Here is a 27349-nt window from a genome sequence, read left to right on the forward strand (position 1 = left end):
TTCATGACTATTAAAAATAACTTGTTAGGCTGCAGCAATGTCAAAAGCTAGTGTGGCATTACCATCAGCCTTCCTTATACAAGCAAGTAGCCTTGCCCTCTCTGCAATATTCCTGAACTGCAAGTAAGCTGCTTTTAGGCTTTGAAACAATTCCCACAGAGGAAAAGTTAGGACTACAGTATATACTCCTCACTAGAATCTCATTGAAAATTTTCCAGTCATGAGCAGGGTTTGAACTTGGGACCTACAGACAGTCACTGATTATTCCACTGAGCTACTAAAAGTATCTGCACAACAGCTTACCTGACTTACGTCAAAGCATACACTAGAGCTTACCATAAGTACTATAGTCCATTTCTTTTAGCGATGCATATTTGCACCGACTCGCAGCGGTGCCCTTTTAGCTCGGAAAAGTTTCCGGATCGCTGATTGGTTGGAATTATCTCGTCCAACCAATCAGCAATCCGGAAACTTTTCCGAGCTAAAAGGGCACCGATGCGAGTCGGTGCAAATCTGCATCGCTAAAAGAAATGGACTATAGGTAACTAGTAAGAATTTTCCTTAAATATGTAGCATGTACAGAACTTCTCAAGCATAAGAACAGCTCAAAGCTAAGATGTCTTCAATAGGTGTGAAATGTGTTAATTTCAGCCTAAATTCCAGGGAACTCCATACATAAAAAAAATCATTAGAATATGGAAATTACTGTTCAGTATATAAACTTCTCATATTAACAAGCGATGGCTTCACTTACCGAATTTAGTCTGAGGTACACATGAGCTGAGGAAACTTTATCAACATGAAACCAAACATCCTCGGGCCATCCCCACTTAATCAGGTCTTCATCTATAATATATGGTAAGCAGAAAAAAATGATAAATACGTATAAGATAAAAGTTATATAATTCAGTACTATATTATAAAAATTTCATTTGAATTTAGAATTGAATGCCATATAGGATTATAAATATTAACTTTTATTCAACAAGATAGTTTTGTACTCACTTTCATATTTATCTAATCCCATGAACAGGGTGACAGGTGGGTCTGCAGCTGAAAATATGATTTATTTTATAATACAATACAGTACACAAATATGAAATTAGAAAACAAAAAGGGATTTTGACGAAGGAAAAATCTATTTCTGGGAAGAGGCCTGTGACGCCCGGTGAGAAAGGTCCTTCCTTATACCTTTCCTAATATAAATCTTCCAAATATACTAGAGAAAGATAAAAGCATGGAATGCAGAGGTTACAACCCTCGCGCGAACACCTTGTAGGTGTCGTGTATTAAACAAAGGCGTGTGTAAACCACTATTCACAGGTTGTCTTCCATTTAGATAATCCCTTCATCAATGGGGAGGGCCGTGACAGGCCCTAGATAACATGGTTGAACTCCCCAACGACACCTACCACGCGCGCCCTCTAGGACATCCTTCTTTAATTGGACTTGAAGCAAGCATAGTTTTTTTGGGCACAGTGTTTTTTCGAAGAATTTCTCGTTAAAAACTAATACATACATATATACCAAGGCATCGCCCAATTTTGGGGGGTAGCCGACATCAAACAAATGAAACAAAAAAGGGGACCTCTCCTGTCTCCGTTCCTTCCAGCCTGACAAGGGACTCAAACGAGTTCAGCTGTTACTAATATATAAAACAAGAAAATCAAAATCCCATAGGCTATTGCCAATTCAATTGTAGGGAAATCTAAATCTAACTGACAGGGGACTAGTGATTTACTAGTAGGTATACTGTAAAATATTTTCATAATGAAATAAATTTTTGAACATACTTATCCGCTGGTTATATGAGAATGGCTAAAGTCCCTGACGCTCCGGCAGAACTATTCAAAACTCGCGGCTAACGCAGGTATGCCAGGTGTACACTAGCGCCCTGGTGGACTACAGGTAGAACTACTCCAACCAATGCAGATTTTCCTTGCCCCTTGGTCTCTAGAGGGGAGGAGGGTGGGATTATAACTTATATAACCAGCGGGTAAGTAGGTTCAAAAATTCACTTTATTATGAAAATATCATTTTTAAACATAAAACTTGCCCGCTGGTTATATAAGAATGGCTGATTGACACCCTTGGTGGCGGGTCAGAGACAAATTTGATTGGAAATTCACTTAATAGTTACACATAACTAATATAAGAGGTTCGTACCTGATAAGGAAGCAGACTGCAATGGTTCTCTGCCTCATTCTGTCTGCTATCCTTAGAAGATCCAGCGGTCCACCCAGGGGGCTGAAGATCTCTAGGAGCTGTCAAACGGTGCCATAACCTATAACATGACAGGACCTCAACTAATACCCTCGTTCCGGCAGCTCTCACAGAACAACTTGACCACCAGACCAAATCAAAAGAATGCGGAAGACTGTCGACCAATCTCCACATGCAACCATAAAACAACAAAGTTCCAAGAGAAAGAAGAGGGTACTAGGAATTAGGGGAACGTAGTGGTAGATCCTTCACCTACTACTGCATTCGCAGCAACGAATAGACCCAAAATGTAACAGTCCTCATAAAGAGTCTGAACATGTTTTAAAAGTAATGGGATGCAAATACAGACTTACTTCTCCAAAAAGTCGCATCCATTATGCTTTGAAGAGAACAATTCTGTTTAAAAGCTACTGAAGTAGCCACTGCTCTTACTTCATGAGCCTTCACCTTGAGCAGTCTAAGATCCACCTCATTACACTGTGAATGAGCTTCTCTAATTAAAAGCCTCATAAAAAAGGATAGAGCATTCTTCGACATAGGCTGCGAGGGCTTCTTGACTGCACACCAGAGCGCCTCCGAGCTGCCTCTCAAGCTCTTTGTTCTGTCCAAATATATCCTTAATGCTCTAAAAGGACAGAGCACTTTTTCTATCTCATCGCCCACTATGTCATAGAGATTAGTAATTTCAAAAGACTTGGGCCAGGGCCGAGAAAGGAGTTCATTCTTGGTCAGAAAAACCCTGTTGCAAAGAACATATCGCTCTTCCGTTTCTGAATCCAGTGATCTTGCCGAAAGCATGGAGCTCACTGACTCTTTTAGCCGTTGCCAAGCTCACTAAGAAAAGGGCCTTCAGAGTCATATCTTTAAAAAGTAGCCGATTGCAGAGGTTCAAACCTGTCACTCATAAGGAATCTAAGAACTACATCCAAGTTCCAGGCAGGTGATACCTGATGACATCTCTCAGATGTTTCAAAAGACCTAAGTAGGTCTTGCAAATCTTCATTGTTGGAGAGATCCAGATTCCTATGTCTGAAAACAGTTGCTAACATACTTCTGTATCCTTTAATCGTTGGGACAGAGAAGTTACGCTTATTCCTCAGATCTAAAAGGAAGTCAGCAATCTGTGTTATAAAGGTATTGTACGAAGAAACCGAGTTAGCCCTACACCATTCTCGGAATACCTCCCATTTGGACTGATACACCCAAATGGTAGAGGTTCTCCTTGCTTTTGCAATAGCCTTGGCTGCCTCCTTCGAAAAGCCTCTAGATCTTGCGAGTCTTTCGATAGTCTGAAGGCAGTCAGACGTAGAGCTTGGAGGTTTTGGTGATTTCTTGCCAAATGGGGCTGTCTGAGAAGATCTGCTCTTAACGGGAGGCTTCTCGGCACATCCATTATCCACTCCAGTACCTTCGGGAACCAGACCCTTGACGGCCAGAAAGGAGCAATTAGAGTCATCTTGGTCCCCTTGTGAGATACGAACTTTTGCACCACTTTGTATAGGATCTTGAAGGATGAAGCGAGTAAACATACACGTGTCCAATCCAACAGGAACGTATCTATGTGAGCTACCTTGAGATCCGGAACTGGAGAGCAATACGTTCCCAGTCTCTTTGTTTTGGAGGTTGCAAAGAGATCTATGAGAGGGTGACCCCATAACCGCCACAGTTTCTTGCAAACATCCAGATGCAGCATCCATTCTATGGACAGAACTTGATCCCTCCTGCTGAGCCTGTCCGCACTCACATTCTTGGCTCCTTGAATGAATCGAGTCAATAAAAGAATCCTCCTTTCCTTTGCCCAAAGGAGTAGATATCTCGCTAACTTGTACAGAGACTTCGAGTGGGTCCCCCCCTGCTTCGCTATGTACGCTAGGGCTGTGGTGCTATCCGCGTTGACCTGAACCATCTTGTCTAGGACCAGATCCTTGAATCCTTTAAGGGCTAAGTGTACCACTAAGAGCTCCTTCTGATTGATATGAAGACCCCTCTGTTCCTTTGTCCACGCCCTGAGATCTCTCTTTTTCCCAATGTTGCTCCCCACCCCGAATTTGAGGAGTCTGAAAACAACACGAAGTCTGGGTTCCTCTGCTCCAATGAGAGGCCCTCGCTGAGTTTGTGAGCATTGTTCCACCATCGAAGATGTGTTCTGATCGTACTTGTAACGGGAATACTCTCCTTGTCGAGACTGTCTCCCACCTTCCAATGAGCATTGAGGTGCAATCTCCCCAGAGATACAAACTTCTCTAGAGACGAGAGGGTTCCCAGAAGACTCATCCATTCCCTTACCGTAGTGACTTTCTTCTCCATAAATGCCTCCAGCTTTAGAAGTGCTGACTGAACTCTTGCAGGCGACGTGAAAACCTGAAAATCCTGACTCCGAATCTCCATCCCCAAATAAAGGATTTCTTTGAAATCACTAGAAGTCCCAATTCTTTTGTCAAATCCAGGGTCAACCGAAGGTCCTTCAAACAGCGATCGACCGAGGGAGCTCTTATCAACCAATCGTACAAGTACAGGGAGGCTCTGATGCCTCTCGAGTGCAGCATACTCGCCACATTCATCATTAGTTTTGTGAAAATCAGAGGAGCTGTGCAGAGGCCAAAACATAAGGCTCAAAACTGGAAGACATTTTTCCTGTATACGAACCTCAGATAACGTCTGCGGCTTGGATGTATCGGAACATGGAAATAAGCATCCTGGAGGTCCAAAGATACCATCCAGTCGCCTTTCCTCACCGCTGCCAGCACAGTCTTCTGAGTCTCCATGGTGAATTTCGAGTTCTGGACGTAGCGGTTGAGGGCACTCACATCCAGAACCGGTCTCCATTCCCCTGAACTCTTGGGGACTCCAAATTCCGCACCCTTTCTATCGCTCCCTTTTCGAGCAGAAGTGACACTTGCCTCTTCGGTTCTCTCTTGTACTTGGGCAAAAGATCCACTGGATCTGCGGCTAAAGTAGGTTTTGATACAAACGGAATTTTGTATCCTTCCTTTAGAAGACGTATGGACCAAGGGTCCGCTCCCTTCTTCTTCCAGGCCTGCCAGAAGTTGTTTAGCCTGGCTCCCACTGCTGCTTGAAGGGGAGAGCAGTCAGACTCTGCCTCGGTTGGGCTTGGCTCCTCTTTTCTTTGGCTTCCTTGCCTCTGGTTTGAAAGTACTTCTCCCTGTAGGTTTGCCTCGAAAGGGCTGAGCAGAATGAGAATATGATGTCCCCTCCTTAGTTCTACGAGAAGAAAAGGACGTAGGCAAAACCTTACTGGCTGTTTTAGTAACCAAATCCTGAGTAGCCTTCCGAGTCAAATTTGCAGCCACTTCCTTAACTAAATCCTGCAGAAAAAGAGCCAAAGACATGGGCGCAAAAAGCAACTCCGATCTCTGCCATGGAGTGACCCCCGCAGAGAGGAAGGAACAAAAAGTAGCTCTTTTCTTTATAATCCCTGCAGTAAACAAAGTAGCCAGCTTGTTAGAACCATCCCTGACTCCCCTGTCCATACAAGACATTTGGATAAGACTACTTGTGTCTGTGTCCTTCATTTCGGTTACTCTTCTGCTCAAGGCTCCCAGTGACCAGTCAAGTAAATCAAATACCTCAAAAGCTCTAAACAATCCTTTCAAGAAATGGTCAAACTCTGACATTGACCACCACACTTTAGTCTTCCTCATGGCCAGGTAACGGGAAGAGTCCACCAGGTTTGAGAAGTCTCCCTGCGCAGACGCCGGAACTCCCAAACCCAAGACCTCCCTCGTCTCATACCAAACGTTCAACTTAGAAGCTAACTTGGCTGGTGGAAAAGCGAAGGATGTCTTACCCAGAGCTTTTCTTGAATCCATCCCTGCTCCCATTAATTTCAATGCTCTCTTAGAAGAGCGGGAAAGCACCATTTTTGTATAAAAGGAAGTCTTTGCTGCCTTGCCTAAGGTAAACTCAGAAGGGGAAGAACGTGGAGCAACTGGTGTAAAGTTGTCTGGAAATAATTCCGAGAAGACTAGCATTAACCTTTTGAAGTCCACCGAATGTTGAGGTGGTTTCTCCTCTCCTCCCTCCGAAATATCCTCCAATTGTTCCTCGTGAGAGAGAACCTCATCCGGATCTTCTTCTAACAAATCAGAGATTTGAGCTGTGCTTTGACCCAAACGTTGACCTTCCTGTGCAGGCGCATCAGTGGCGACATGGGCGCGCTTGCGTTGTTCCATATCCACATCCAATTGACAGCCACTCGCCTTGCGTTTACTGTCACGATTGATTTTATAATAGGATGAATCTAGCTGGTGCTGCCGCTCCGCCGCGTCCTGGCGCGTAGTGATCACATGATGCTCGCGCTGCCGCTCTGCGGCATCCTGGCACGTCGCGCTCACGAGCCGTTCGTGCTGGCGCTCTGCCCATTAATGACTCGACTAGCGTGGGTCGTCACGCTGACGCTTGGTGCCTGCCGGGTGCCGACGCTCAGCGCCTTCATCAATTAACTTCTGAGTCTCGTCACGCTGCCGCTCAGGCTCCGTTTGCGCCTCGCGCCTGCTCCCATCCTGCCGCTTCGCAGCTCGCTCCGCCATTTGGCGACCTTCATCAAGCCTAGACTGACAATCGGCTGTATGCTCTTTTAACAGCTGTTGTGAAACAGAGCTCTGCCGAGACAAATCTACCTCAACCTGCCGCTGAACAGTGAAACTGGGAGACCGCGTGTGCGAAATCACGTCAGTCCCAGAGACAACTGGCCGCCTGTGCGACAACGAGTCTACCACCGAAGACTGACGCCCAGCCACACTGCCAACAGCCGGTCGATAAGACTGCATCATCGACGAGAGCTGTTGTTTCCTGTTCAACAACATAGCCCACTTTGGATCGCCTTGAGGAGATAATTGTGCAGCTTTTTCTATAGCGAATTCGTCCTCTTCATCGCTCTCCAATCGTTCACCCCTTTTGAGAGAAGAGTCCCAGTCCGAAGGGAGAGGCGGAGCATGAATCGTCACGCCCGAACCAGATATTAACTCCGCATCCAAATCAATTACTCTATCTCCATCGGAACCCACAATCGAGTGCTTCGCAGGCGAACACTTGTCAAGGACCATGACTACAGCCCGGCTGTTGTGGGGAGGAAACGTGCCGCTGTTCCACTGATTGAACTTTCCTCTTAATCGGTCTAGAGGCTTTACTCCACTTATCGTCACATGACCCTTCATTTGAAGAAGGGGATAAAGCACTAACTTCACTTTTTCTATGGTGAGGGTGAGCGACCTAAGCTACGTTAGCAGGATCACTTGAGGGAACGTCTACGCGACTGATGAAGCCTGTCGTTCCCTTTCGCCCTTCGACATAACTTCTCCTCTTCAGGGAGCTTGACAGAGGTCTTAGGCTAGGCGAACGACAGGATCGCGAAGGTGCGCCCTCCACAACACTAAACACATTCGTCGAACTTTTAACACTTGATTAGTCACTAGAACGACCACTTTTAAGTAAATTAATTTCTGACATCATTTGTTTTTTGTCCGCCGCTAAAGATTCAACCCTCACACCGAGAGCTTGAATTGCGGACATCATCTTCCTCATCGTAGGTTCTTTAGGCTCTTGATCTACCACTACGGGGGAAGAAATAGGATTAATGACATCAGACCTAGATAAATCCACAGAATGCGAAGAACTACGGCTAATCCTATCTCTTTCTAATTTCTGAGTATAACGCTCATAAGCTACCAACTGATTTTCCATTAACGAAGAACATTCTTCCCACCGATCCCCATAAGCACACGATTTTCCCTTACATTCAACACAAATTAAGTGCGGATCAAGAGAACCTTTAGGAAGGCGAGTCTGACAACCCTTACTACACTTCCTATATACAAGGGAGGGGTCGGCCATATTGAAAAGAGACAAGATAAAATTAAACAATAACAAATGTCAAAATAACTAAATAACCCTAAAATAATAGAGATTTCAAGAATATTTGAAAAGGAAATTACCATAGCAAAAGCCAAAAACAAAAGACAGAGTACATCGCCAAATAAACCGTCCAATTGAATGTAATTAGCGAGTGAATTTTCAACGTTCTGACCAGTATGGTCGGCAGAGAAAATCTGAATAAGTTGGAGTAGTTCTAACAGTAGTCCACCAGGGCGCTCGTGTACACCTGACATACCTGCGTTAGCCGTGAGTTTTGAATAGTTCTGCCAGAGCGTCAGGGACTTTAGCCATTCTTAAATAACCAGCGGGTAAGTTTTATGTTTAAAAATATCAAATTTTAATTTCACCAGCATGCATACTGTAGGCTACATGAACAGAAGTACCCTTAAAGCCCGGATCACCTCCAAATACAAAAATATCAATAAAAAAAAATTTTCTACTCAGTAACTAGATATTTTAAGGGTACAGTTATATCACCATTGCCAACACTATATGAGCATAAGAACTTAATACTGTATGTACTGTAAGTTCTTTGTCCGTCCGTCACTTCGTATGTACGTCCGTCGTCACGTGGAATGCGGTCTTAATTTTTTTTTATTTTAGACTTCCGTTTTTTGCAAGTAAATACACCAATATCATGTATACAATGTACACTTTAGTTTTTCCAAAAAATCTCAAACAGATCAAGATATAAATCAATAAATAGATGAGCAGCTGTGACGTCACGCTGAATTTAGTGTTTTTTTTATTAAATTCTCTCTAGCGATATTATTTAACACTTAATTAAAAAAAAAAAAAGCTTAATTACACCGGAAATGCAAAACATCAAATATTCTAAGTAATTTGTATTTTTCCTAACAGACTTACCGAGGACTACTTTCTTAGGAGTTACCTGTAATCTCCTCTCTACCGACCAGAGTTTTGTGTAGTATACCCTATACCTGTTTTCTATGGAGGGCTAACCCGGGAGTGAGAGAACGTGCCCCGAGGATAGCCTTTGAGCTAGGTCGAGGTCCGCTTGGGTCTCGTGAGTCAGTAAGTTCCTCGGATATTGCAAAAAGTCCCTGCAAGGGCAGAAAGGCACTCGGGGAAGGAAGGGAGGGCCATTACCCGAAAGTAGTTCTCGGTAAGTATGTTAGGAAAAATAAAAATTTTTACTTAAAATTTTTGATTTGTTCCAACACGAATACTTACCTTGAACTACTTTCTTAGGAGACTTACACTTTAGGAGGTGGGAGTGACTTCCTGACCTTCAGACCCAGCAAGCGGACGCCAAGAAGCCTAGATATGAACTAGGTTCTAAAACAAAACAAACTGGGAAAACGGACGGTAGGGTAAACTACACAAAGAGCTCACGTTAGTATCTAAGTACTCACCCTTTGAAAAATTCTTCTGATGCTGAGTCCAGTAATACAATTGCAGAGACGTGTTCTTCAATGGTTACATAAGTGTGGTTATCTCCGATAGGGATAGGAAACAGGGATTAGGGTGAAAAGGAACAAACCTGTGTCTCCTGGTTTTGCTACCCTCGATTGTGCCTGGGGCTTCACCGTTAAATCACTTGGAGCGCGGAGATGACTGTCCCAATGGAGAACCCGTCTAAGGACCTTCTTGAGTAATCCTTGAGGTAATGGGCAGTACAGTAAAAGTCGACTGGTTCGACCAGGTGCCAGCTCGAAGGATCTGGCCCACTGCCATGTTCTTCTCAAAGGCTAAGGAAGTGCTCAGACCTCTGATGTCATGGGGCTTGGGAGTACCTGGCAAGGCTAGTCCCTCCTCCTTGTAGGCCCTGGCAATAACTTGTCTCAACCAAAAGGATATGGTATTCTTCGATACCTGCTTCTTTGTAACACCTGTGGAGACGAAAAGGCTCTTGATGCCTGGCCGGAGATGTGCAGTCCTCTCAAGGTATTTTCTAATGGCATGGACAGGGCATAACCTCAAATCCTCAGGATTCCCAGTCCTAGGAATAGCTGGCAGAGAGAACCCCTCGAATTTAGGATCCCAGACTGCTGGGTTTTGGGTTTTCGCCACGAACGAAGGGACGAACTTGAAAGAGATCTCTTTCCACCCCTTCGAATGAGACGTCATAAGACAGCCCATGAATCTCACCTACCCTTTTCGCAGAGGCCAAGGCCAACAAAAAGACTGTCTTGAGAGTGAGATCCCTGTCTACAATATCCTTCATTGGTTTGAACGGGGGGCTACCTAACATCTTCAGGACCCTAACAGTTTGAGAGGGGCAGGACTGTTCAAAACTCCTGACAAGCATAGAGATGTGTCTAGAGGAGCCCAGGTCGATGCCCTTCAGAAAGAAGACTTGACCCAAGGCTGCTCATACTCCTTTTATAGCTGGGATTGACATCCCTATCTCGTCCGAGATATACTAGAAAGTCTGCGATATCTGGGACCGAGGCTTTGAGGGGTTTTATGCGCTTCGAAGCGCACCACTTCGTGAAAGAGGCCCACTTCGCTTGGTAGACCGCTGCCGACGACCTTCTCAGGTATCTCGACATCCTCTTAGCCGTTCCTGACGAATATCCTTCCTTCTTCAGGAGTCGCTCGATAGTCTCCAGGCGTGAAGGCGTAGAGACTGTGGGTTGTCGTGGAACCTGAGAAAGTGTGGCTGTTGTAGAAGATCTGACCTGTCGGGGAGTGGCCACGGAGTATGGCTCGTCAGGTCTTTTAGGTCTGCGAACCACTCTCTCTTCAACCACCAGGGCGCTACCAAAGTCAAGTTCCGGGCAGCCCTTACTCTGTTGAGCACTTGCCTGATCAACGTGAAGGGGGGAAAAGCGTACACGTCTAGGTTGTCCCACTTGTGCTGAAAGGCATCCTCCAAGGCTGCCTTTGGGTCTGGGACAGGAGAACAATACACGGGAAGTTGCGCGTTCAGCTTGGTTGCAAAGAGGTCCATCACCGGGGAACCTCAGCGTTGAATGATGAGCCTGGCTACTTCTGGGAGGAGGGACCATTCTGTTCCTACTATCTGACCCATCCTGCTGAGACCGTCGGCTAGGACGTTCTTTTTCCTGGGGATGAACCTTGCCAATAACACTATCTGGTTCGCTTCCGCCCAATCTAGGATCTCTAGGGCGAGATCGCACAACTCCCTTGATTTTAAGCCTTCCTGCTTCTTTATGTACGCTACCACAGTGGCGTTGTCGCACATCAACGCCACAGTGTTTCCCCTTAGTAGATCGATGAAGTGCAAGCAAGCTTTCTGGACTGCCTTCAACTCTAGGACATTGATGTGTAGGCCTTTCTCCCCGTCCATCCAGGTTCCTCTCGCCGTCCCGTTGAGGAGATGGGCTCCCCCATCCTTGGTTGGAGGCGTCTGTGAATAGGAGTAACTCGGGAGGTTCGGTCGCGAAGGGCATCCCCTTAAGCGAGTTCGACCGGCAATGCCACCATTCCAGGGAGGGTATTGTGTTTGGTAGGACTGGGATTAATTTCTGGGGCGAGTCCAGTTGGTTCCAGAAGCTCTTCAGGTTCCATTGGACGGCCCTGAGTCTGAGTCTCCCCTGGGGAACCAGTTTCTCCAACGACACCAGATGACCTATTAGCCTTTGCCAGTCCTTCGCCCTCCTGGGTTGCCCCGACAGGAAAGGAAGAAGGATCTTCATAAGATTGCTTATCCTCTCCTCCGACGTAAAAGCTTTCACTAGTAGGGAATCCAATGTCATCCCCAAATAGGTCATTCTGGTGGAGGGAGATAGATTCGATTTTTCTGGGTTGATCATGATACCCAGACCCTTGCAAAACTGGAGAAGTTTTATACCCTGCTCCTTCAAAACGTCCTCCGAGGAGGAAAGAAGCAACCAGTAGTCCAGGTACCAGATGAGGCAAATGCCCCGCTCGTGAGCCCACACCGAGACTGTCATGAAGACTCTCGTGAATACCTGGGGAGCTGTTGACAACCTGAAGCAGAGGGTCTTGAATTGCAGGATCTGGGTACCCCATTTCACCCGGAGAAACTTCCGACTTGAGGGATGGACCGGGATTTGGAGGTATGCGTCCTTGAGGTCTATGGTCATCATGTAGTCTTCCTCCCTCAAGGACAGCAAGACTGACTTCGGAGTGTCCATTTTGAAATCTGTCTTTTGCACAAACTTGTTGAGAGCTGACAGGTCTATCACTGGTCTCCACCCCCCCCCCCCCCCCCCCCCCGTCGCCTTTTCTACCAGGAACAGGCGGCTGTAGAAACCTGGCGCTGGGTGCAAGATCTCCTCCATGGCGCCCTTTTCCAACATCGTGGACACCTCTTCTTGAAGAGCCGCCCTCTTCAACGGGTCCTTGGGTGTCAACCACTCCGACAGGCTGGCCGGAATTAAAGGCGGGGGTTCTGTTAAGAACGGTAACCTGTACCCCTCCTTCAGTACGGATACTGTCCAGGGCTCTGCTCCGTGAGCCTTCCATGCTTGCCAATGTAGTCTGAGGCATCCCCCAACCTGAGGCTTGGGCAAGAGTAGGGGGACTCTCACTCTACCTCCTCCTGGAGGAGCGGCCTCAACGGCCTCTCCTGGAGGCAGAATACCCCGTTCTAAATGAGGCCGACGCTGCTGGAGCTCCTCTACGGGGGGCTGAGGCACTGAAGCCCACGAGGAAGAAGGGGCTTCTCTCCTCATCAGGTTAGGCGGGGCCTGAGAAGTAGAGGGACCGTCTGAGGCTGACCTCTTGTAGGGGGGCCTCCTTACCGGTTGAGGCCTGGGAGCGTTCACTTCTTTTCTTTTAGCCACCTTTTCCATGATCTCCACTAGTTCTTTCAAGGGGAACAAGGAGTCACCCCACACAGGAAGGCTCCTCATGGCCCTCGCCTCCCTGTCTGGGACCTTCCGGGAAAGCTTCGCCAGAATAGTGTCCCTTTAGCGAAAAACCCAATTCGCTGACAGGGCAAGGGACTGATACGTGAGGAACTTCAGGGTCTTACCCCTGGAGATGATAAGCTCCCTCAGGAGGCTTTGCTGTTCCGGATCCGTCAAGTCATATGTGGCTTGAACACCTATCAGTGTGGAAGCCCACCAGTCCAACCAAGAGGAGACGTGAAATGACAAATTCGAAGATAATTTGTATTTTTCCTAACCATACAAACCTTAGCTATTTACAAAGGGTTTACTTTTAGCGCAGCTGAAATGACGAGCCAATAGTTTTTAACGAGGGTTAATTACCCCCGCGCTAGTTAGCGGGGGGTGGGGAAGGGTAGCTTGCTACCCCTCCCCCCTCCACACACCGGTGACTTGCTTCACTTCACTTAGAGGTAGGACTTGACTTGGGGGTCAGGGATGGCGGGCACATATGTGTAAATAGCTAAGGTTTGTATGGTTAGGAAAAATACAAATTATCTTCGAATTTGTCATTTGTTCCGTAACCGAAATACAAACCACGCTATTTACAAAGGGTGACTTACCCCTTAGGAAGGGTGGAAAGTCCCCAGCCTTACTGACTTCGGCTTGCCCGGGGGCTCGATCCCTTAGTGAGCAGCACTAGAGAGAGGGAGCCCCTGTACCTCACAGGTTCCTAGCATCGCTAGGAACGAGTGGCCTACATAAGTAGTGTGAGGAGGAGAGTGTGACTCGTCCTATGAAGTTGACCTTGAGACCTTCAGATAGGAATTCTAGGATAGGACGTTCCCCATACCACCTCGTCAGGGTATGGGAGACGCAACAGTATTAAGCTTAATACTAGGAGCACAAAGAAGCATGGGTTACCTGCAGAGGTCGAGGTCAGCTATGCGAGGACCAGGATGCTGCTTCCCCAAGAGAGGGGAGAATGAAGAAAGAAGTAAGGGTCAGACATACTCTTTCATTCACACAGACTAAGACCGGGTAACAACGCCCTCAACCTACTGCTACTTGTCCAAAAAGGAGCCTGAGGTTAGACCAGCTGTTGTGCAGCCACCACAGGGCCGATAGAGAACGTATCGAGGCTCCTGTGGGTCACGTCTTGCAGGTAGTGGGCTGTGAAGGTCGTTTGACGCTTCCAGACCCCCGCTTGAAGTACCTGCGTCACAGAGAAGTTTCTCTTGAAGGCCAGGGATGTAGCAATACCCCTGACATCGTGGGCCCGAGGGCGACGTGACGGAGGAGGGTCAGGATTCAGGGCATGGTGGATAACCCTTCGAATCCAAGCAGAGATGGTGTTCCTTGTGACCCTCCTCTTTGTCCTGCCTGTGCTCACAAACAAAGCTCGCACATGAGGACGGACTGCAGCCGTTCTCTTCAAGTAGTACCTCAGACACCTCACTGGGCATAGTAGCAGCTGGTCTGGGTCGTTTGTTACAGAACGGAGACTCGCGATCCTGAAAGAGTCGAACCGAGGATCCGGCACTCCAGGATTCTGAGTCTTGGCCACAAACTCAGGGACGAACCTGAACGTTACCTCCCCCCATCCCCTTGAATGGGCGATGTCGTACGAGAGACCATGAAGTTCACTAACTCGCTTGGCCGAGGCCAAGGCGAGTAGGAAAGCCGTCTTCCAAGACAGGTGGCGATCGGAGGCCTGGCGTAATGGCTCGAAGGGAGGTCTCTTGAGAGACCTGAGAACTCGAACCACGTTCCAAGGAGGGGGTCTCACTTCCGACTGGGGGCAGGTAAGCTCATAGCTACGTATGAGTAAAGAGAGTTCTAGCGATGAAGAAATATCCACGCCCTTCAATCTGAAGGCCAAGCTTAAGGCTGAGCGATAGCCTTTCACTGCCGAGACAGAAAGGCGCATTTCTTCTCGCAGATACACAAGGAAGTCCGCTATTGCTGGAATAGTGGCATCGAGTGGAGAGATACCCCTTCCACGACACCAACCACAAAAGACTCTCCACTTCGCTTGGTAGACTCCCTCAGAGGACCTTCGCAGGTGCCGAGACATTCTCTCCGCAACCTGTTGCGAAAAGCCTCTCTCCGCGAGGAGACGCTGGATAGTCTCCAGGCGTGAAGTCGAAGCGAGGCTACGGCCCTGTGAGGGACACCGGAGTGGGGTTGTCTGAGAAGCTCGTGTCGTGGAGGAAGCTCCCTTGGGAGTTCCGTCAGGAGTTGCAGAAGGTCCGGAAACCATTCCGCGTGATGCCATAGCGGAGCTACTAGAGTCATGGAACAGTTGACCGATAGTCTGGTCCTGTTGAGCACCCTTCTCATCAGACAGAATGGTGGGAAGGCATACACGTCGATGTTGTCCCACCGTTGCTGGAAAGCATCTTGCCAGAGTGCCTTGGGGTCCGGGACTGGTGAGCAGTACAGGGGCAGCTTGAAGTTCAAGGCTGTCGCGAACAAGTCCACCGTCGGGGAACCCCACAAAGTCAGGACTTTGTTGGCTATCTGAGGATCCAAAGACCACTCGGTACTCACTATCTGCGAAGCCCTGCTCAGACTGTCGGCGAGCACATTCCTCTTGCCAGGAATGAAGCGAGCTGATAGTGTTATCGAGTGGGTTTCGGTCCACCTCAGAGTCTCTACTGCAAGATGGGATAGCTGTTGCGAAAAAGTGCCTCCCTGCTTGTTGATATAAGCCACTACCGTGGTGTTGTCGCTCATCACCACCACGGAGTGACCCGCCAGGAACCGTTGGAACTGTTGAAGGGCCAGAAAGACGGCCTTCAATTCTAGCAGGTTGATGTGTAGGCACTTTTCTGATTCTGACCAAAGGCCTGAGGCCCTCTGGTTCAGAACGTGCGCCCCCCACCCTTCTTTTGACGCGTCCGAAAACAGAGTCAATTCCGGGGGAAGGACGAGAAGACTCACTCCCTTTCGCAGGTTCTCGTCGGCCAGCCACCACCGCAAGTCCGTCTGTTCCAGAGACCCCATTGGGATCAGAGTGTCCGGGGAATCGGATCCTTGATTCCACCGGGACTTGAGCCGCCATTGAAGGGATCTCATCCTGAGGCGGCTGTTTGGAACCAGACGGGCCAGGGAGGATAGGTGGCCCAAGAGACGCAACCACGATTGGGCGGGGAGTTCTTTTCGCCTGAGGAAAGGTTCCGCCACCCTCCTCAGCCTTGCTATCCGGTCGTCTGATGGAAAGGCTTTGTGGAGATTGGTGTCTATTAGCATGCCTAGATAAACCAGTCGCTGGGACGGCTGCAGAGAGGACTTCTCGAGGTTTACCACGATCCCCAGATCCTGGCAAAGATCTAGAAGCCTGTCTCGGTGTCGAAGAAGGGTCGACTCCGAGTCTGCTAGGATCAGCCAATCGTCTAGGTAACGAAGGAGACGAATGCCGTTCCTGTGCGCCCAAGTCGAAATCAGGGTGAACACTCTGGTGAACACCTGAGGAGCTGTGGAGAGACCGAAACACAGCACCTTGAACTGGTAGATCTTGTTGTCTAGGCAGAATCTCAGGTACTTCCTGGAAGACGGATGGATTGGGATCTGGAAGTACGCATCCTTTAGATCCAGTGTACACATGAAGTCTTGTGGTCTCACCGCAAGTCTGACTGTGTCTGCTGTCTCCATGCTGAACCGGGTTTGTTTGACAAACCTGTTCAGAGCCGAGAGATCGATGACGGGTCTCCAGTCTCCAGTAGCCTTCTTTACAAGAAAGAGTCGACTGAAGAAGCCTGGAGAGTCGTCCACGACCTCCTGGAGAGCACCCTTCTCGAACATGGTCTTGACTTCGGCCTGAAGGGCCAGCCCCTTTGCCGATCCCATGGCATAGGAGCTCAACGACACTGGATTCGCTGTCAGGGGAGGTTGAGATGACGTGAACGGGACGCGATAACCTTGGCCGATCACCGAGATCGTCCAAGCATCGGCCCCGAGATGTTGCCACCTGCGGACGCAACGCTGAAGGCATCCCCCCACAGGTGGACACGCAGGGGGACTGCCACCCCTAGGGCTTGCGGCCGCGGCCGCCACCCCTAGAAGTCTTGCCTCCCCTGGAGGACTTACCACCCCTCTTGACCTTGGCTGGAAAGGGCTGGGGCTTAGACACCACTTTCTTAGCTGCCGGTGCCTGTTTTGGAGCCTTACGAGGCTGTTGCTGCTGTTGTGGCGGGGCTGGAGGCTTATAGGGCCGAGTTGTAAGGGCCCTGTGGAGGAGGGAGTCCGTGCTGGATTTCCTCCACCTCTCAGCCGTTCGCTCCAAGTCTTGAGGCTCAAACAGGCTCTCCCCCAGGAGGGAGGCATGTCGGAGCCTACACACATCTACGGCGGGGACCTTCGGATGGAATCTCTCGGACACAGCATCGCGACGCTTCAACACCGAGTTGGCCCACAGGGTGGTAACCTGGTGCGCCAAGAACTCGATGGAGCGGGTGCCCGAGAGCAAGAAGGTCTCTAGGGCCTTCCTATTGGTCTCCTTGGACAAGTCCTCAGATCGCAATAGGATGCCCAGAGATCCTAACCAGAAGTCCAGCCACGAAGTGGCCTGCATGGCACACTTAGCGACCTTCTCGTGGTTAAGGATCTCTGCCGCCGAGAACGACACCTGCCGGGCAGAGAGTTTCTCCAAGGGAACTCCCTTCGCCAGCTCCTCCACAGAGTGATGGAGCGGAAGAGCGAGGTTGTGCTCACCCAGGATCTCGAAATACCTCCTCTGCTGAAGGCGAGGAGGAGGGATGAGTTTGTTCCCGGCAGTGGAACGACTGGAGGAGGCAAGAAGTGCGAGCTGAGCATTGGCCCTAGCTCTGGCACTCTTCAGCCCCCGAGACCAGGGCAGAGCTGCACTGGTCTTAGGGGCCTTCCGAACGTCGAACACTTCATCCAGAATTGTGTCTTTGCCTTCACGGGGGGGGATGACTGGATCCGTAAGACTGTTAAGTTGCCTTATCAGGCTTAGGACCTGCCAGAAGGCATGTTCGGACTCTTGCTGTTCTCCTCCCTGTGGGCTGGCAGCTAAGTCTCCTGCCCCAGGAATCTCTTCCTGGGGTGATACGTGGACATTCCCCTGGGTAGTCATGGGTTCCTGTCGAATCCTTGCAGAGGATTTAGGGATGGTCTTGGAATCCTTGGGCTCCCTCCTAGGAGGGATACAGGATCCCAACAACGAGGTTCGAGGGGCCCCTTCCTCACGAGACAATTCTCCTGCCTGAAGCGAAGTCTCCCCCCCTGGTGCCGGGGGGAAGACTACCGGTCCACTGGACTCACCTGAGGACGGAAAGGCCTCGTCCACGGGAGAAGGAGAGAGTACTCGTGCAGGAGAGGGGACCCTCGAGACCGACCTCTTGGGAACCAACTTCGCCCTGGGGGAAGTCACCACGAAGTCCACTCCTCTCTTTCTCTTCAGCGAAGGAGAGACAGCCGCTGGTTTGTTACCCTGGCCGGCGAGTGCTGGTTTCATAACCCTCACTAACGCCCGTGCCAGCGGACCAAACCAAGTCTGCTGCTCAAAGGACACAGAGTCCGAAATCCTCGCTAAGGTGAAAGGGATCGGGCGATCCTTTGGAGTGGACACGACGGTACCTGCCTGAAAAGAAGGTGGGGAAGAATGCTGTAATGACCTGTCCTCGTCCTGCAATACCAACCTGTGCTTGGATGGAGGTGATCCCGAGTGCCGTCTAGGAGCACGCGTCCCTGCTGCTACCACCGGCTGTGGAATTCGCCGCGAACTATGGTCGCGCGAGGGTGAACGGTCGCGCAAAGGCGAATGGTTGCGCGGGTGATCGCGCGGGCGTACAGGCGAGCGGTCGCGCGGGCGCGCAGGCGAGCGGTCGCGCGGGCGCGCAGGCGAGCGATCGCGCGGGCGCGCAGGCGAGCGATCACGCGGGCGCGCAGGCGAGTGGGCGTGAGGGTGGGCAGGTAAAGGAACACGTGTCCGAGGCGACGAACGCAAGCGATGGCGCGACGGCGAGGGATCGTGCTGCCGCGTAGGTGAAGAAGATCGCTGGCGATAATGATCACGTGATGGTAAGCGATGGCGAGCGGCATGTGAAGGTGAATGATTGCGCGCAAGAGGGCGGTCGTTCAGGGTATTGCGATGAGGAGCAGCATGCGTAAGCGGGCGATCGTTCAGGGTTGTGCGATGGCGAGCAGCATGCGTAGGTGAATGATCGCGTGAAAGGGTGCGATGGTGATCAGCATCCGCAGGAAGGCGATCGTTCAGGGTTGTGCGATGAGGAGCAGCATGCGTAAGCGGGCGATCGTGCAGGGTTGTGCGATGGCGAGCAGCATGCGCAGGTGAATGATCGCGTGAAAGGGTGCGATGGTGATCAGCATCCGCAGGAGGGCGATCGTTCAGGGTATTGCGATGAGGAGCAGCATGCGAAAGCGGGCGATCGTGCAGGGTTGTGCGATGGCGAGCAGCATGCGTAAGCGGGCGATCGTGCAGGGTTGTGCGATGGTGATCAGCATCCGCAGGAGGGCGATCGTTCAGGGTATTGCGATGAGGAGCAGCATGCGTAAGCGGGCGATCATGCAGGTTCGTGCGATGGCGGGCAGCATGTGAAGGTGATCGCTGGCGAACTGGTGATCGCTGGCGAGCTGGTGATCGCTGGCGAGCTGGTGATCGCTGGCGAGCAGAAGGTCGACGCGTGTCCTGTGAGAGGATAGGTTCACGAGCAGGAACGGGAAGATCGCTGGCGCGTTGGCGAACATGTGTTTCTGACACACGATGGTGAGCAGGGAGTTCAGCAGGAACTAAAGGGTGGTCAGAGACCGCAGGGCGATGGTCCTCAAATGAGCGCTGACGCTCGGAAGAGAGCTGACGAGCAGGAGAGCGCTGGCGAGGGGGGCGAACCTCAGGAGAGAGCCGACGAGCAGGTGAGCGTCGGCGAGCAGGAGAGTCTTGGCGAGCAGGAGATCGTCGACGAGCAGGAGATCGCTGGCGAGCAGGAGAGCGCTTGTGCGCTGGCCCTGCTCGCGTAAGGGAAGAATCCCTTAGCCCCGAAGGGACCGTTGCCCGTCGGGTGACGAGTTCTCCAGAAGGCGAAGATCCGGCAGGAGATGGAGAGCGGTCCGCAGAGAGGTTCAAGGAGGGCGGAGTAGTCGGTTGAGGCTGACGAGGAGAGTCCCCCCCGGAGGACGAAGACCCAAAAAGGCGCCTCTTAGTCCCCCTGTAAGGGGAAGGGAGGCCCTTGTGGCGTAGAGGGCGGTGAGCCTTACGGCGGAGGCGGCCTCGGGGGAGATCGTCGGGACCATCGGTCCTCCGAAGGGGAGTCTCCTTCAAAACACTTCCCTCAGAAGGAAGCTGGGCAGCAGTCGAGACCGAAGGACTCACTTCCCCCTTCGAAGGATGCACGGAAGGAGGAGGAGAGCCTAGAGCACCATCACCAGCAACAGCACCTGCGTCGGAAGGCCCAGCCACGTCGGAGGCCTCTGTCACCACGACGTCGACAATAGACAGAGGGTCTACCTCCGCTACCACCGGCGACTGTTTAACAGCGGCCCCCAACGAGACAAGGTCAATAAGAGCGACCCTGGAGGGCAAGCCCTTAAGCCCCAGGGACGACCAAATCTGCAACAGATCATCACTGGATAAAGTATTATTATCAATAACCTCCCCCGGAGGAGGAGGGGGAACCGCCTCGCTATGGGAGGCGACGCCCTCTCCCCCCACCGAAGGTAGGGAAACAGAACAAGGGCCTGCGCTCCCACTCGGACGACTCTCCTTAGGAGGCGGACGAGGGGGAGCTTCGGAGGAGGTTTGGGCGGCGGAAGAAGAGTCCCGAGAACCTTCCTCCTTCAAGGCTAACCCCGGAGGAGAACGGTCTCTCTTGGACTTCTTCTTACGCCGACGGCCAAACCTCTCCCACTGGGAGGCAGACCACTCCCTACACTCACGGCACATGTTATCCTGGTCGCACCGTCGGCCCCGACATTGAGGGCAGAGGGTGTGAGGATCCGTACTCACGTCCGACATGAAAGTCCCACAAGGACGGCCGGCAACTCCTGGGCATGTCCGCATATTAAATAAAAGAAAATAACTGAAGGTCAACTTCCAACCAATCACACAAGCTGTAAAGAAAAAGAAGAAAATTAAAGGCTGTCAGCGAAGGCGATGAACAGACACGTCTGATCACCGCCGAGCCAAAAGTGAAGTAAGCAAGTCACCGGTGTGTGGAGGGGGGAGGGGTAGCAAGCTACCCTTCCCCACCCCCCGCTAACTAGCGCGGGGGTAATTAACCCTCGTTAAAAACTATTGGCTCGTCATTTCAGCTGCGCTAAAAGTAAACCCTTTGTAAATAGCGTGGTTTGTATTTCGGTTACGGAACAACTAAGTCTTTAGACATCTCCTCCATCATCGCAGCCCCCGACTGCGAAAAACAAATCGGGGATGAAGAGACTCTGTCCTCCGAGGCACCCTGTCCCAGAACGTCGAGGGCAGGCTCCACCTTGCAGGCTCCCGGACGTTGTCCCTCTGGCACATAAACCCTACTCTGTGACTTGAGCCCTTGGAGCAACTTCGAAGAGCTCTGCGTTTTGGGAGCTTTGGCATTGCCTGCCACAACACTATCGACATGAGCCCATCCCAGGACGAGATCTCGGGCCACAGGTAGGGCCAGGGAGGTTTTCTGTTGGACGGGTGCCTGCATCAAGCGGGTCAGGCTGGACCTCCAGTAGTCCTCATCGGTTGTAACCGGTTCTTCAATTCTATGATGCGTTCGAATCAGGCCTATAACCTTCCGGTAGGACGAGTCCTCGGTCGGGGAACCTTCTCTACCGTCAGCAGAACCTTCGGTCTGATCCTGAGGAGCCGGGTCATCGGGCACTCCCACCGGGCGCTTCGGTTCTGGAACAATAGGCACTCCCCTGCGGTGGTACCGGTCTTCCCCGGCGGAAACCTCCACACCAGGTTCGGGGGTCAGAACTGGTATCGCCGTGCCGGCGAGGACTACCGTTCATGCATTCTCTCTGGGGGACGAGGACGCGGATCCCGTGGGCTGACCCGACGGAGGGAACCATTCCTTAAAGTCCGAGGGCTGAACCAGCTGTGCTGATTCAGCCAGGCTGCCCGTGAAGAAGCACGGTTCCCCCCGCTGGGCGGGATGAACCGGAAGCTTCGCGGCCTTACGCCTGCCTGAAAAGGCCTTCTCGCATTTCTCCCTGCGAGAGTCATATCTTCATCTGGAGGATGGCCTTCGTGGCGAGAAATCCCTGGATTGCCGGTCCGGGGAACGCTGCAATTCAGACTTACGGGGAACGGAGACCCAATCACCATCGGGGGACCTACTCCTCCTGTGTTTCCTTCGTGGAGAGTGGGACCGTCTCCTGCTGAACCTCGAACGGGATCTTGAGCGGGAACGCCTGCTCCTGGACCGCTCCCTCCGGCGCCGATGTCTCCTCCTGGTTTCTTCTTCTGAAGAGAACGAAGCCCTACCATCCGAAGAGCCCGACGAAACTGTACCACCTGCACAACGGACAGAAGCGGGGGCTACGGAGGGCTTCGCGACTCGCTGCGTACCAGAGGTAGAGGGTTGCAAGAAGGTTTCTGGAACCGCCGTCAGAGGAGCTGGAAAAGAGGGTTGACACCCTACACTAGGGAACCAGGTATCCAGGCCCTCTTCCATCCGCATTGGGGACCTAACTGGCGTTTTACGGAGCTTCCACCCGAAGGACTCACTTACCGTGGAGTTTAACTTACCCTGAGCGTCGCCAGCTGCCGAAGAACCTGAAACACAGGCCCACGAAGCGGGCGAAGAAACAGGTACAACATTACTACACCATAAGGGGTCGTAGGAGGAAACGTGCCCCCCAAGCACAAGGGCAGAGTCTCCAGAACCCCCCGACACAGCACTACCAGGCTCCCCACTAGCCTGAGAAGTCCCAGCAACCCCCACTTCACACACATTAGACTCCTGGGGAAGAACCCTCGGCTCTTTCCCCGCAACGGACTTACCTCGTCCCCTATTCTGGGTAGGGGAAGGCGAGACAGAAGCCCCGTCGGACCGTCCACTGGGTGACGGTAGCGGCGAAGAGATGCTAGATTTCCTGGGCGAACGTTTCGACGACTTCTTTTTCTTAGTGCCGTATCGCACCCACTGTATCTCACTCCAACTAACACACTCAATGCACGTATCCGATGGCGAGCACATCCTGCCCCTACAGGAAGAGCAAAGGGAGTGAGGGTCTACTTCGGGCTTGGAGAGGAACGCTCCACATGACTTTCCGGCTCTAGGCCCAGGACAACGGCAGACCTGCTCCATAGCACACAACCACAATGCACAGGAACGAAGGGAATCAAAGGGATACACTTGGAAAGCACAAGGAAGGGTAGTGAACACGCAAGAACACAAGGGATAAGCACAAAGCTACCATGCGGTAACCACGCGGGACACAGGAGGCGGACACAAAGGGTCGAGAGAGACGAGAGCGACGTGAGAGTATGGTATCACGTCACGACCAGAGAACTTACTGACTCACGGGACCCAAGCGGACCTCGACCTAGCTCAAAGGCTACCCTCGGGGAACGTTCTCTCACTCCCGGGTTAGCCCTCCATAGAAAACGGGTATAGGGTATACTACACAAAACTCTGGTCGGTAGAGAGGAGATTACAGGTAACTCCTAAGAAAGTAGTTCTCGGTAAGTATTCGTGTAGGAACAAATATACATTAACTTGACAGTCCTTTGAGTGACCAATTCAGGAGATTTAGTACCTCCCTTTTGTTAAATTACTTAGCAAACTCAGAGGCCACTGGATGTTGCTTTTTGATGACCCAATTAGCCCCCTGGTTGGCTGCCTGATGGACCAAACACTCAAAAGATTTTGCTCCTGATAGAGGGAGGGCTAATTTTCCTCGGAGCCCATGGGCTTTTCCAACTACGGTTGTAGCTTAGCTAGTAATAGTAGTAACAATAATAATCTACGAGGTCTTCGCTTGAGGTTAAGTACCCCATCGTTCCTGACCAAAGGTCCAACCAAGATGCACCTTGCAGGGTTGACATCACTGCGACTTCACTATTAGAGACTTCTGAAGCCGTGAGAGTAAAACGTTGAGCTCCCTATCTTTCAGCTGACATAGACGGAGTTAGGGTAGTGACAGCTTGATCCAGAGGGCTGGGAATCCTGGGTGACATAATAAAGCTTCTGCCTTGCAAAGGCTGGCTGCAAGATCTTAGCAGATCAGCCTACTAACAGGGAATCCTTACAAGCCACTATCAGTATAATGACTTTATCGAATGTTTCTTTGGCAAGCTCGGACCAAGGTAGTTGAAGACGTTGTCTGGATCCCTGCAGTGAGCGACATACACTAGTTTACAGCCACCTTCCTGCCTCTGATTGGGGACCTTAATACCAAAGGCTGGTCTGGATATCTACTATGCTCACTAGTGTTAAGCACACCAATGTGAGTTGAGTTATAAATGAGTATTTGGAGCATGTATAACTCGCACAAGGTCTCTCGAGGCAGATTCTTCAGAGTTCAGACATTTTGAGTGCAGGGAGATGTAATGTTCGGAAGAAAAGGTGCATGCTCCTTTATAGACTGGCGAGCATGCACGCATATCACAGCTGAAAGGGCTATAGCATCTCTTGTGGTAAGGAGAGCTATTTCCTTCCTATACCTGTCCCTCATCAACCCTGTAGGTATTAAACAAACAGTAAATCCAAACTTAAGGGCAGAATGTTAGCCAACTGCTCAAGTTCAGTCAGAAGATGACAAATTCGTAGATAATTTGTATTTTTCCTAACGATACAAACCTTAGCTATTTACATGGGGTAATTACTTTGGCGACAGCCGATGACGAGCCATAAAGTTTTAACGAGGGTTTCCTACCCCACCGCTAGTTAGCGGGGGATAGGGAGGGGTAGCTAGCTACCCCTCCACCCTCACACACAGTGGTGATTAACTCACTTTACTTAGAGGTAGGGCTATCTTGGGGGAAAGGGCTGGCAGGCACATAACTGTAAATAGCTAAGGTTTGTATCGTTAGGAAAAACACAAATTATTTACGAATTTGTCATTTGCTCCGTAACTGAATACAAACCAACGCTATTTACATGGGGTGACTCAACCCTTAGGAAGGGAGGTAAGTCCCCTGCCATACTGGCTTTGGCTTGCCCGGGGGCTCCTAACCCGAGTCTATAAAGGAAACTCAAGGGTTGGGGCCCCTGCGCCTCACAGACAGCTGAGGGGCTGCTGCGGCCTACGTAAGTCGTGTGTGAAGGTGAGCAGTGACATGTCCTAGGAAGTTGACCTGGAGTCCTTAATAAGGATATCTAGGTTAGGACAACCCAATACCACCTCGTCAGGGTATGGGGACATGACAGTATTACACCTTAATGCTAGGAACACAAGGGAGCATGGCTCACCTGCAGAGGTTCGAGGTCAGCTGTGCAAAGGACCCAGGATGCTGTTTCTCTCCAAGGGAGGAGAGGATGAAGAAAAGAAAAGGGCCAGACAGATCTTTTCATTCACACAGACTAAAACCGGGTAACAATGCCCTCAACCCTCTGCTACTTGTCCAATTAGGAGCCTGAGGTTAGACCAGCTGTTGTGCAGCCACCACAGGGCCGATAGAAAACGTATCGAGCCTCCTGTGTGTTAAGTCTTGCAGGTAGTGGGCCGTGAAGGTGGTCTGACGCTTCCACACCCCAGCTTACAGGACCTGCGTCACCGAAAAGTTCTTGAAGGCCAGGGACGTAGCAATGCCCCTGACATCATGCGCCCTAGGGCGCCGCGACGGAGGAAGGTCAGAACTCAAGGCCAGGTGGATCACCTTGCAGATCCAGGCTGAGATGGTATTTATGGTGACCCTCATCTTCGTTTCCCCGGTGCTGACGAACAAGTTCCGCACCTGGGGGTGGGCTGCAGCTGTTCTTTTGAGATACAACCTCAGACTCCTGACTGGGCACAGTAGGAGATGGTCTGGGTCATCTGTTACAGAACGAAGACTTGAGACCTGGAAAGAGTCGAACCTAGGGTCCTGTACTCCCGGGTTCTGAGTCTTAGCAACAAACCCAGGGACGAAGCCGAACGTTACCTCCCCCCATCCCCTTGAATGGGCGACGTTGTAGGAGAGACCATGCCGTTCACCGACTCGCTTGGCCGAGACCAGAGGTAGCAGGAACACCGTCTTCCCGGTAAGGTGGCAATCAGAAGCCTGGCGCAATGGTTCGTAGGGACGCCTCTTAAGAGACCTGAGAACCCAAACCACGTTCCAAGGAGGAGGTCTCGCTCCCGACAGAGGGCAGGTAAGTTCGTAACTCCGTATGAGAAGAGACAGTTCCAGCGAGGAGGAAATGTCCATTCCTTTGAGCCTGAAGGCAAGACTTAAGGCTGAGCGATAGCCTTTCACTGCCGAGACTGAAAGGCGCATTTCTTCCCGCAGATACACAAAGAACTCCGCTATTGCTGGTAAAGTGGCATCGAGGGGAGAAATACCTCTTCCACGGCACCAACCACAGAAGACTCTCCACTTCGCCTGGTAGACTCCTGCGGATGACCTTCGCAGGAGGCCAGACATCCTTTCCGCAACTTGTTGCGAAAACCCTCTCTCTTTGAGGAGATGCTGGATAGTCTCCAGGCGTGAAGCCGAAGCGAAGCTACGGCTTTGTGAAAGATGTTGGAGTGTGGTTGTTTGAGTAGCTCGTGACGTGGAGGAAGTTCCCTCGTTATCTCCGCGAGGAGCTGCAGAAGGTCCGGAAACCACACTGCGTGATGCCATAGCGGAGGTATCAAGGTCATCGAGAGGTTGACCGATGTTCTGGTCTTGTTGAGGACCCTCCTCATCAGACAAAACGGGGGAAAGGCGTACACGTCTACGTTGTCCCGCCGTTGTTGGAAGGCATCTTGCCAGAGGGCCTTGGGGTCCGGGACTGGAGAGCAGTATAGCGGAAGCTTGGTGTTCAACGCTGTAGCGAACAGGTCCACAGTCGGGGAACCCCACAAAGTCAGGACTTTATTGGGTATCTGAGGATCCAAAGACCACTCAGTACTCACTATCTGCGTCGCTCTGCTCAGACTGTCGGCGAGCACATTCCTCTTGCCTGGAATGAAGCGAGCCACAAATGATATCGAGTGGACCTCGGACCATCTCAGGATCTCTACTGCAAGATGGGACAGCTGTTCCGAAAAGGTACCTCCCTGCTTGTTGATGTAAGCCACTACTGTGGTGTTGTCGCTCATCACCACTACGGAGTGGCTCGCCAGGACTTGGTGGAACTTTTGAAGGGCCAGAAAGATGGCCTTCATCTCCAGCAGGTTTTTGTGAAGGCACTTTTCTGATTCTGACCACAGGCCTGAGGCCCTCTGGTTCAGAACGTGGGCACCCCAGCCCTTGTTTGATGCGTCCGAAAACAGCATCAATTCCAGGGTAGAGACGAGAGAATCCACTCCCTTTCGCAGGTTCTCGTTTGCCACCCACCACT

The 27349-nt window shown here is 51.0% G+C and overlaps 1 protein-coding gene across 1 annotated transcript in view; it reads right to left on the reverse strand.

Annotated features, from left to right (window-relative positions):
- The window catches only part of LOC137645231 (coiled-coil domain-containing protein 25-like), a 52487-nt gene that overhangs the window by 19413 nt on the left and 5725 nt on the right, over positions 1-27349 (reverse strand). Inside the window, exons 2-3 of the mRNA XM_068378053.1 lie at positions 1006-1053; positions 755-846 (exon numbers count right to left, since the gene is read on the reverse strand). Of these exons, the coding sequence (XP_068234154.1) occupies positions 755-846; positions 1006-1053 (140 nt within the window). The remainder of the gene's footprint in view (positions 1-754; positions 847-1005; positions 1054-27349) is intronic.

Source organism: Palaemon carinicauda, chromosome 1, assembly GCF_036898095.1.
Source record: "Palaemon carinicauda isolate YSFRI2023 chromosome 1, ASM3689809v2, whole genome shotgun sequence".
Classification (NCBI taxonomy): domain Eukaryota; kingdom Metazoa; phylum Arthropoda; class Malacostraca; order Decapoda; family Palaemonidae; genus Palaemon; species Palaemon carinicauda.